We start from the raw sequence: 12414 nt of genomic DNA, 5'->3' as shown, positions 1-12414 counted from the left end.
TAGGTGGGCCAAACACCTGGGTCCACAGTCATTCCCTTTGGGTCAAGATAGTCGGGCAGGTTAAATTATGCCTGCTTCATAAGAACAAGAAAAACGCATACCACATATGTCATGATCTGGCCTGTGGGCCAAAACTGGCCGAAATGAGTTTTTATTTGGCCTGCAAGCCTATTCTGTATGGAGGCCTATATGAAGCCCATTATTTTCTGTGGACTGTTATGTGGGGCCCAATATTTTCTTAGAAGGGCTATGTGAGGCCCATTATTTTATATGGAGGACTATGCGGAGTCTGCGACTAGTTTGGCTGGTGACTTTGTACAGTTTTTTTTTTAGTTGTGGCCCTCCATGTATTTGAGCTTGACATACCTGCTCTATACTATGTCACAAACTGTTGTCATAAGCGACGGAGAAATGTGGTGAGCAGTGGGCCAGCTATTAAGGCTATGTTCAGACACCACATTTTTGCATCATTTTTTGGCAGCGTTTTTAATTAGTTTCATGCAAATTAAAAGCTGATATTACACTCTCAGCAAAAATGATGAGATTTGATAAAGCTAAGGAACATGATTTGTTTATTTTGCCTGACTTAAATGGGAAACAGCCGCGTTTTTCCAAGAATGGTAAGCATATGGGCACACACTGTTTATTGCGTTTTTTTGTCACAAAACTTTAAGTAAATTCTTGTGTCTGCAAATGCGATGAGCATTTAAGGCTATGTGCGCACGTTGCTTTTCATTGTGAGCACAAAGATGCAGCGTTTTTGTGTGTTTTTGGCCGCTAAAAAATGCACAAAAACGCACCCTTGTTAAAAAACGCATAAAAAACATGCGTTTTAGCACTTTTTTGCCGCATTTTTGTTGCATTTTTTTCCAATGCATTGCATGGGTGAAAAATTCTGACAAAAACGCAGAAATAATTGACATGTTGCATCTTTATGGTCACCACAAAAACGCACCTAAAGCAAAACTGCACTGTGCGGAAATCAGAACTCGTAGACTGCTTGGGAAGCAAAGTCATGCAGTTTTAAGACCAAAAATGCACCCGAAAAACGGGCAAGAATGCCATGAAAAATGCACCATGCGCACATAGTCTTAAAGTTTTTTTGCCCTTGCAGATTTGGTGCAGAATTAAATCTGCAGCATGTCAATTCTGTTGTTTTTGCAGCATTTTTTATTCAAATGTCCACAGGTAGTTTGTGCTTACACTGATACACTCTGAGTCTGAAGGACAGCTTGAATTACTTTGGAACTTGAATGGAGCTGCTAATCCACCATCCAGACTACCCTGCTTTACCTTTCATTATTCTTCTCTGCCGCCCACATTCACGGAGATTAGCTACAATGCCATGGGTTGTAAATGTTATTGTGAACCAAGGACAAAGGAACATCAATATTTCAGGAGATTGACTTATAACCTTGAGATTTGTTGGTATTTTTCAATAATTTTGTTCTCAAGTCCTCAGACGGTTCTCTTTTCCTCTCTCTGTTCCCCATATTTAGTGTACACAAACAATACAAAGATTGGGTCAACTTTGCTTCTTTTTATGTGTGATGTTAATATTGCCCACACCTGTTACTTGCCACCAGTAAGTTAGAACGAGCATCACGTGCTTGAAACAAAGTTGATTACTCACAGTTTTGGAAAGGTGTCAACAATTTTGCCTGGCCAATTTGGAGGGTTTTGTGTGGAATTAGGTCCAGTTTACCTTCTTTTCTGTTTTTCTTGTAGTGTTTCATTATGCACGGAGGACATAAACCTGTGAATAACACAAAATGTGTAACTGCAATAATTTTCTGATAGAAATACTTCATTTTCACGCACAATTTCAACAGTGCCAGCACTTGTTTGTGTGTGTGTATGTGTGTGTGTGATGCATGCATATATTGTTCGTGTCTGTATATGTGTGTGTGTGTGTGTGTGTGTATGTATGTGTATGTATGTATGTATGTATGTGTGTATATATATATATATATATATATATATATATATATATATATATATATATATATATATATATATATATATATATATAATACACATGTATATATGTGTGTGTGTTTGTGTTAGACTGAAGGGGTCTGGCTACTATTCATAATACTGTCCATTCTGAGCATTGGCAAAGTTTGGTTAACAGATAAAAATATGACCTCTATATATTGCTATCCTGTGGCCATGTGAATATATGTTCTTTTTGTTCTGGGCATGTGATTATGCCATATGAAATTAATGGTTACATGTTCCCTACACAAAAAAAAAAAAAATAACATTTATCCTACAAACTGATGTATGAATGAACCGTATGGAAGTGTATTGCACCCTAGTATACTGTTCGCTGGAAGGGCTATCCGTGTGTCATAGATTTTGAATGGAATGGTGGTCACTCTACTGCTCAGTACAAACCGGACCAAGGACTTTTGCTTTCTTGATCAGCAGATTTCTTCGTGAATAGACCTCAAGGAGTCATACATTTATTATAAATTTTATGGTTCATGAGCCCAACTTCTTAAGAAATGTTTTCTTCCTTCATGTAATACCAATCCTAACAAACTGAGAACAAAAGGGGAAGTTTTCAATCTTCCAGTTGCTGCAATTGAATCCTTCTCTTGTTCAGGAAATTTTGAAAAAGATGGCAAATATGGAAGTATGATTGTTCCGTTAGGAGTGCATCCTGATCAGAACTACTCGTATAGTGTAGATTTTTTTTTTCCCCAACGAGGGTTAAATCTTTCCATATCCTATAACATAAATGGAAAATCCAACAACATAAACGTGTGAAATAGCATTGCCTTCCCACCTGTTTAGTCAACCTTCACCTGGCCAATATAATCTCACAAGTTAAACATACTACTGTTAGAGCTCAGTACATGCAGTCACATTGTCTAGTGTTCAGGACAGTTATTTTTACACCATAGCAGGAAAATATTGTGCACAGATGTCAATTCAAAGAGTGTATCTTAGTTAGTTGTATTAAGAAAGGATTGCCCAGCTTTTTTCCCCCAAAATCAGCACCATCCTTAGGCTGCTTTCACACATCCGGTTTTTGCTGAGCGGCACAATACGGCGCTTTGCAGATAAAACACAACCTTTTCTCTTGCCGCCGGTTGCGTTTTTTCCGCATAGACGTGCATTAGCGCCGGATTGTGCCGCATGGCCTTATGTTCCGCCCGTTTTTTGCCAGATGCGGCATATTTAGCCCATGCGGCGGCCTGGCACGTTTTTTGTGCGGCAAAAAAAAACGCATCGCGCCAGATCCGGCGCGATGCGGCCCGATTTACAATGCAAGCCTATGGACGCCGGATGCGATGTCCTGGGGCAAAAACCGCATCTGGCCACCGGATGCGTTTTTTTTTGCACTGCGCATGCTCAGTATCAACCCGCATCTGTCAAAAAACGGACGGGCCACATGGAAAAACTTATGCAACGGATCCGTTTTTTTCGCCGCATCCGTTGCATAGGTTTTTGAGCCAGATTGAGCCGCACTGCAAAAAACGGATGTGTGAAAGCAGCCTTAGTGGCTATACCTGGTATTGCAGCTTGGCCCCATCTGCCTAAATCCACTACACCAGGTGAAAATGATTACAAAAAAAACAACACTCAATTCTCTGATTGGGGACATAAAAAAAAAATCTTTTATCCCTAATCATTGGTGACCAAGTTAATTTGTTACTTGGAAAGCCAGCGTAGACCATGACCGTGCCTTACACTTGCAAATGATCAGTCCTTTTTTTTTTTTTTTTTTTTTTTTAACAGCTGTCCAAGACTACTGCGCTATACAGACAGAGTTGGAGACTGTCTATATGTATTATATATTTATTTTTTTTTTCGTCAAATGCTCTAAGCATCGATTGTAGCATATATGGAAGTATAGTTTACTAAGTAATTGTACATTATGCAGCAAAGCAGAGAATTGGCCTTTTAGAAGTCAATTAGCTAGAATAATCAGGAAACTCTGCCAGCTGTATAAATCAGGGAGGAGGATAGGGAAGAAATACAGAATTACTGTTTAAAAGCCCTGGAATAATTTGATTGAGAAAATGTTTGTGCCTTGATTTCATACTTAACCTTCTAAAATGTAATTTTATAAAGATTTGGAAGGAATTAAAGAACAAATTGGCCTGGGGATTAGTTTTAAAATATTTTTTGAGTTCAAACATAAAGGACCCCAGTCAACACCGGTGTAGGTGAACAGCCGGCAGTAATTTCTACTTGGAACACATTATTATAGAATAGTGTGTAGAGCTGACCGAACCTGAGGTTCGGTTTTTGAACTGAACACCAACTTAAAATATCAAGGCTTGTGTTTGGCACTTTAAGTGCGTACTTAACTCACATGAGCAACTGTGCTAAGGTACGCTTGGTGCTCAGCTGTGTGTGAGCCGCTGGCAGTGTTTGAATGGCTGTCACTGGGGGTAACAACCGCATGATCACAACCACAAACAAAAATTTGAAAATGCCCGCCTACCCTTTCCCAGAAGTGATTTGCTTATGGCTGGCTGCATGTGGGTAGAGACTCAAACTGTCAATTATTGTTTCTGAACCTCCTCTGGCAAGGTTCTGACACGTGGAGGTTCGGTTCATCTGCTGCCAGCAAACTCAACCTACAAAGGTTCACTAATCTTTAATAGGGGGATTCTCATCATAGTTAATGCCACTAAAGCCTGCTTTACACGTTGCAATTTCACATAGGATATCGTATGCGATTTGCAACGCCCCCATCGTATGTGTGGCACGTTCAATTTGTTGAACGTGCCGCACAAACGATTAACCCCCGTCACACATACTTACCCGTCCATACGACCTCGATGTGGGCGGCGAACGTCCACTTCCTGGAGTGGGAGGGACGTTCGGCGTCACATCGACTTCACGCGTAAACCTCCCGCCCACCTCTTTCCTTCCGCATTGCCGGCTGGAGCTGCGGGACACAGGTAAGATCTGTTCAATGTTTTCGGGGTGTCACACACTGTGATGTGTGCTGCCTTGGGAACATTGAACAACCGGACGTGCAATTCTTCAGGATTCAACGACGTGTATGCGATGAATGTTTTAACGTTCAATCGCAATCGCACATACCTGTCACACACTACAATGTACCTTACAATGCCGGATGTGCGTCACTTACGACATGACCCCGCCGACACATCGTAAGATATATTGTAGCGTGTAAAGCGGGCTTTACAAATCATTAGTGTTTGACAGCCAACATATCCACAATCCATAAACTTAAGCTTAGAGCTGTGGCTCCTTTCCAATGTTTCCCTGAGCAGTCACTGTAGACCACCAACGTACTTGAAACTGGCAACTTTATGCACATAGGTGGGGAGCGCCAATATGACAGAACAAAGGATTTAGGGTTTTTCCATTCATTTGTGGAGCACCAGAAGTTGTAGTTCTCCTGAGCAGAATTTTATGGCATACCCTAGTGATAATGGGAGTTCCAATTTATATTTACAAGAACTAACTATTGCTATTTCTTTTGAATTTAGAAGGCAATTTATTGGGCCGTGTTGTGGTTGGACCATTCATGTATACAAGAGGACGAGAGCTGGAACATTGGAATGAAATGCTCAACAAGCCCAAAGAGTTGGTGAAGAGATGGCATGCCCTGACCATTAGTTCCTAATGAGTAGGAACAAAATACGTCAAGAAACAACAATGGATGGAAAGAAAAGCTAAGATGAGGGGAAATCTTCAGGATAATCTTCCACCAGGTTTAGCTTTAGATCTGGTTCATTGAACCAGGCTGGGTATGGAGGATAGGTTTTTCAAAAGGAAATCTGTGATGCTTGCTAGTGTCATGTCTACAACATTGAGTTTTATCATCTGAAAAGAGACTACAATGTGTTATTCAACATTGATGGATGGGTATTACCCTCTTATATAAACTTTGTCAAAATGGCAAAACACTTCCCATCATGTTAGCAGAATTTTAAATTATCATAATACTTTGTCAAATAAAGCATTGCTGTATAGTATTCATTGTTTCTTATATTGAAATTACTTGCCAAATAATGAGCATTACTTATCAATTTTCAAAGCGAGTGTTCCTGGAATTTTGCATTTATAGTCATGGTAGGCACAAAGGGGCCTAAATATGTAGCCTTTGTGTCAAGTCCAACGTTTATTTTCCTAGGCCAGTTATGAGTGTATTTTAAGTTTTGTTTAAACTTAATATTGTTTTTCTTTCACGATTAAATGTGCTGAAGACACGATATGACAAGCACTTATATGGTAAAAACAATATCGTCAAAACATGGGCTATTGTATCACTCGATTGTTTTATTATATTTTTTTAATTTTTTATATTTATTTTTGTCTATACTTAAAAATAAAATGCTGAAATATTTGACTCTTTTTTCAGCAGTCATCTCATTATTACAGAAAGGACAATACATGGCAGTCATGAGAAACCTACGGTCTTAAGCTGGTGTCACACATAACGACGACGACAACGACGTCGCTGCTACGTCACCATTTTCTGTGACGTTGCAGCGACGTCCCGTCGCTGTCGCTGTGTGTGACATCCAGCAACGACCTGGCCCCTGCTGTGAGGTCGCCGGTCGTTGCTGAATGTCCAGCTTCATTTTTTGGTCGTCACTCTCCCGCTGTGACACACACATCGCTGTGTGTGACAGCGAGAGAGCGACGAAATGAAGCGATCAGGAGCTGGCACTGGCAGCTGCGGTAAGCTGTAACCAGCGTATACATCGGGTAACCAAGGGAAGACTTTTCCCTGGTTACCCGATGTTTACGCTGGTTACCAGCCTCCGCTCTTGCTGCCAGTGCCGGCTCCTGCACTGTGACATGTGGCTGCAGTATGCATCGGGTAATTAACCCGATGTATACTGTAGCAAGGAGAGCAAGGAGCCAGCGCTAAGCAGTGCGCGCGGCTCCTTGCTCTCTACACTGTGACATGTAGCTGCAGCACACATCAGGTTAATTAACCCGATGTGTACTGTACCTAGGAGAGCAAGGAGCCAGCGCTAAGCGCGGCTCCCTGCTCTCTGCACATGTAGCACAGCGACGTTATGATCGCTGCTTCTGCTGTGTTTGACAGCTAAGCAGCGATCATAACAGCGACTTACAAGGTCGCTGTTACGTCACCGAAAATGGTGACGTAACAGCGACGTCGTTGTCGCTGTCGCTTAGTGTGACACCAGCTTTAAGTATTGAATTCCATGGTTTGCATATCCAGACAGACCAGTTAGAAAAACAAACAAAAAAAAAATGGTCCCAAGAAGGTGTTAAAATTAGGAAAATATGAACTTTGGTGAGCAAAAGAATATCAAATTACACTTTAAAAAAAAAATAAATCAAAACAAGGTCAAAATGCAGAAGCACTCTATATATCAATAAAAAAAAAAAAAAACAAAAAAACACAAACCATCTATAGCAGCAATAAATTGAAGAAATCATTTTTTGTATGACTCATACATTGTTGTGAAGGAATTTTGCCTCATTCTTCTTTAGAATGTTAAAGTTTGTTTCTGGGAATAATGTTGTCAGAGAATAATGACGTGCCCATGGGGTCTTGGGGGTTACTCTGCACTGGGCCGTTGTGGAATAGGGATGTCACAGCGGTCTGGCCCGGTTTCGTGACCCTGGCAGTGTCAATGACGATGAAGATGGGGATGGGGATGATGGGAGTAGTTATTCATGATGCCACCTGTGGTGTGCAGCCAATTATTAGCCGCTGCTGCGGGAAGTCCGTCTTCTGGGGCAGATAGGGACGCAGCTTGGTTGTTACAGCTCTCCACAGGTACATCTAGGCCCCAGGGAGGATGGGAGTGGTAGTCTCTGTGATTTAACGTTGGGGTGCAGGACTGAGGACGCCGGTAATAACTGGACAACACAGGGGGCTGTAGTTTCTTTACCTTTACTTGGCAGTTGTTATTACAGGCCCAGGAGTCTGTTCCAGAAGATGATGAGGGTCCAGTCAGCCTTGAAGCAATGAGGGGATTCACCTTGCCAGGTGAGTTGGAGACCTTTCTTGTTGCACTATGTGTGTGAATCTCTGTGTGGCGTGAAGCCGCATAGTGACCCTCTTTCTAGAAGTTGTTTGTCCTTTCCCTTATGGCGGGCAGTGCAAGCCGGACAAGAGTACCGCCTGTGTAGCCGGGGCCCCTGGCTCTATCTTGCTGCTTCACCTTTGAGTGTTCTTGTGGGCTAGGGGACTTGAAATCTCCTGCCCTCCGGGCTTCACTGATGGGGCTTTAGCACCCAACAGTCTAGGACCCTGGTGTCCTGCTTCTGCTCCTGGTCCTGGGAAAGCTTTGTGAGACAGCTCTCTTTCAGCGACAGTCTGTCTGCTCACCTCTAATCATCTGAAGTGATTCACTTCCTGTTTCTGTGTGAGTGTAAGTAACCCCTCCTTCAGGCCAGTATGCTTAGAGTAACTTCCCTCAAAACAGGTACTTAAGCTCCCCTTACTGGCCTAGAGTTAAGAAATGTTGAATGTTGATGTACCTGACATGAGAAACCCCCTCCGTGCCTCCAGGCATAGCATCACCCCCGGTGAAGAGGGCAACAGTACTGTAGCTCCCGGACACTGGGGTGCCACATTCCCCCCTAGTGAAAGTCAGTACTCCCGGACTGAGGAAACATTTTTCAAAGAAATACAAAACATTACAGTTAATACATTTTAAAGAAACAGAATATTTGTCTCATTTTCTGTATATTACGTAACTTTTGCTATACAGTCGAATTTCGATACCGGACAGGTTTCTGACTGAGGGTGGTACGCTGTGACCTACATAGGACTGGCGGTAACCCCTCACTGTCTGGTCTGTTATCTGACCTGTCCTGGTTGCCTATGTCTACTCTGCAAGTAGGCCTAGAGCTTACTGGCAGGACGAGCAGTCACTCATGATTCCATGGACTCACCATGGGCACAACAGATTCACCACTGGTAGGGGGTAGGTTTTGTGGTCCGCTGCTGGTGGGGTGTCTGTTTCACTGGCCGATTGATCTTCGGGTTGGTCTTGACTCTGCCGCATCAGGTAGGGCAATTTGAGAGAAGGTCAGGACAGGGACTTCAAAGGCTTGATTCACCTGTGTCCAGGTCTTGGAAAATCCTCCAAGGATGGTTTGAATTGTCTTCCTTCTGCTCTGTAGGCTGGGGAGCTTCTGGATCGTCTTCTCTGATCTTCAGTTGGTTAGGGCATACCTTCAGATGATCTCTTGAAACTGCTGCTGAAGTCTTTTCTCCATCCTTGCTGATGAGGCACACTTTATGGTTGTCAAAGTTTGAGGTTATGATAGTATATGGCTCAGCCTCCCACTGGTTCTCTAGTTTGTGCACCATCCATTTTCTTTTCAGGACCTGTTCTCCAGGTGCTGAGTGAGTTCTGGGGCCGTCTGGCTGTAATTCTTCTCCTGTCTCAGCCTTGCCTGGGATAGACTCTTCTCTACACATTCTTGGACCTTACAGTACTGTTGCTGTTGCTCAGTATCCCAGTCTGCGTCCGGTTAGGCTGCCCCAGGTGCTAGAACTTCCGTACCCAGGTCTATGGGTAACTTGCCAGGTCTTGCCTGCATCAAGTAGGCTGGGGTGCAGTTGGTGGTGTTAACCGGGATATGGTTATACATGTCTACCAGACCCGGCAACTCTCTGGCCACAGGTTTCTCTCTTCAAAGGGCAAAATCTTCAGCGGGTCTAGAACCACCTGGTTCATCTTTTCACATAACTAGAGATGAGCAACCCGGTCGCGGTTCGGCTTGAGCTTGGTTCGCCGAACGGAGGTCTCGTTCGAGTTTGGTTCGGCGAACTGGTTCGGCAAACCACTCGAACCCCATAGGAAACAATGGGAGGCAATCACTAACACATAAAAACACATTATAAATGTACACATACAGTTAATAAACATTGCCATAACACTTACCAGTGCCCGCGATGCGTCCTTAACTCTGTCTCCCGTCGCTTTTCCATCGGTAATCACTGCGTCCTCCCGGTAACCAGCAGTGATGCAGGACCTATCGTGACGTCAAAATAGCCATGTGACAGTCACGTGTCTTTTATCTCATTGGCTACAGACTGGTCACATGACTATGATGCGTCATGTAGGACCTGCGAGTGCATCTCTCCAGTACGCGGTGATCGTTTGTGTACCGGGGACATGCTCTGGCATGCAGTCGGGTTCCTGGTCTGCTTCCCCATTCCGTTATAAACCGGCTGCCACAGCCGGTTGATAACGAGATCACCGTTGCTATAGTAACGCGCCTGTCAGTTGTGACGTCACCGCTCACAATCAGCAGCTCCTTCTCACTCACGGATTGAGAACACTGCATGGGGAATAGCACCGCCTTCTTCCTATGCAGCACTGCTGATGGAGTAGAGCTGCATGTGTTGAAGGAGAAAGAAGATGAGAGCTGGATCGTGGAGGGATAAGAGGGAGTAATAAACATGGAGTCTCTGTATTTATTTCTATTAAAGTATTTTTTTTCTCTTTGTGGTGTCTTCTTTTTTTTTTTATCCCTTTATTGGAGATTCGGGTCAAACTCTCCTGACATTAAGAATCTCTGGCTTAATACTAGCTAGTAAAACAAAACCAGTATTAACCCTTATTACCCAGCAAGCCACCGTCACCAGGGCTGTTGGAAGAGTTGGATACAGCGCCAGACGATGGCGCTTCTATGAATGCGCCATTTTCTGGGACGGCTGTGGATTGCAAGTCGCAGCAGAGGCGCCCAGAAACCTTGGGCTAACCTGTGCTGCGGATTCCAATCCCCAGCTGCTTAGTTGTACCTGGCTGGACACAAAAATATGGCGAAGCCTACGTCATTTAATTATTTCATGAAATAAGTGAAATAGTTAAAAAAATGGGCTTCCCTATATTTTTAGTTCCCAGTCGGGTATAAATAGGCAGCTGGGGGCAGCCTGTAGCTGCCTGCTGTACCTGGCTAGCAGACAAAAATATGGCAAGGCCCATGTCATTTTTTTGGTGGGCAAAAAACTCCTGCATACAGTCCTGGATGGATAGTAGAAAAAGGTTTTTTGCCCAGCTCACCTGTGCAATGGAAGCCAGTAATCCTGGGCTGTGCACGGAGAAGAGATTTGGAGAGCCAGTCCATGTGCATTGAAAGTGATTGAGAGATTTCCCCAGCACAAAACTCCAGGCACTTTGTTCTTTAAAATAAAAACTTCTTTATTTTCTTGTCATTAAAAAGTCCATGCTATAGTGGTTAAGCCCATATCAGAGAGGACGCGTTTCGAACATCCAGTTCTTATTCAGTCTCTCTGAACTGAATAAGAACTGGATGTTCGAAACGCGTCCTCTCTGATATGGGCTTAACCACTATAGCATGGACTTTTTAATGACAAGAAAATAAAGAAGTTTTTATTTTAAAGAACAAAGTGCCTGGAGTTTTGTGCTGGGGAAATCTCTCAATCACTTTCAGTCCTGGATGGAGTATGCTGAGCCTTGCCGTTTTGCAGCTGCTGTCTGCTCTCCTCCAGACAGACAGCAGCTGCAGAACTAGAAGGCTCAGCATACTCCATCCAGGACTGTATGCAGGACTTTTTGCCCCCGCCCCCCCCCCAAAAAAAATTATTTGGGCTTCACCATATTTTTGTATGCTAGCCAGGTACAGCAGGCAGCTACGGGCTGCCTCCAAACCCCAGCTGCCTATTTGTACCCGGCTGGGAACCAAAATATAGGGAAGCCCTTTTTTTTATTATTTCATGAAATAATTAAAAAACAAATGACGTGGGCTTCGCCATATTTTTGTGTCCAGCCAGGTACAACTAGGCAGCTGGGGATTGGAATCCACAGCACAGGTTCGCCTGAGCTTTCTGGGCCCCTCTGCTGCGAATTGCAGTGTGCAGCCGCCCCAGAAAATGGCATTGTCATAGAAGCGCCATCTGGCGCTGTATCCAACTCTTAATAGTGGGGTTAGGGCTAGCTGTATTTTATCAACTGGCCCTAAGCCCGAAATTCATGGTGGCACACCAATATTAGACATGGCCACCATGAATTTCTAGTACCGATAAAAAGAACCATAACACACAGAAAAATATTTTTATTATAAATAAAACACAACACAATTAGTGACTCCATCTTTATTGAAATAAAGAACCCCCCTCCGCAGTAATCCTGGGTCAAGGCTCCCGCGCCATCCAATCCGGATCCAATATCATCTGATCGGTTTGCTGGAAGGCAAAGCGATCAGATGATGTGTCAGGTTCAAGGGCCTGATTCACATGACACAGCAGCTGATTGTATAAACGCCTTTTATACAATCAGCTGATGCATCAGTGCAAAAAAACCCCACAACAAACTATACACTTCAGTGCAGACTCCTGTCCGACAGCATCAGCTGATAGTTTAGCAGGCCGGGCGGTAAAAAGCCGGCCTCACCGCTCGACTTATAGTGTCAGCTGATTCCGTCAGGTGACCGCATCAGCTGATCATCGCCAGG

General features: G+C 43.6%; 1 protein-coding gene across 2 annotated transcripts in view; it reads left to right on the top strand.

Annotated features, from left to right (window-relative positions):
- Nucleotides 1-6331, top strand: part of LOC142309829 (synaptotagmin-15-like) — a 117023-nt gene extending 110692 nt beyond the window's left edge. For both annotated transcript variants that reach the window (XM_075347288.1, XM_075347289.1), the window contains one exon: nt 5484-6331. In XM_075347288.1, coding sequence (XP_075203403.1) covers nt 5484-5620 — 137 coding nt within the window. In that variant the 3' untranslated portion in view covers nt 5621-6331. The remainder of the gene's footprint in view (nt 1-5483) is intronic.
- The last annotated feature ends 6083 nt before the right edge of the window (nt 6332-12414 follow it).

This window comes from Anomaloglossus baeobatrachus, chromosome 5 (assembly GCF_048569485.1).
Source record: "Anomaloglossus baeobatrachus isolate aAnoBae1 chromosome 5, aAnoBae1.hap1, whole genome shotgun sequence".
NCBI lineage: Eukaryota > Metazoa > Chordata > Amphibia > Anura > Aromobatidae > Anomaloglossus > Anomaloglossus baeobatrachus.
This window is presented reverse-complemented; position numbering and strand designations above follow the sequence as displayed.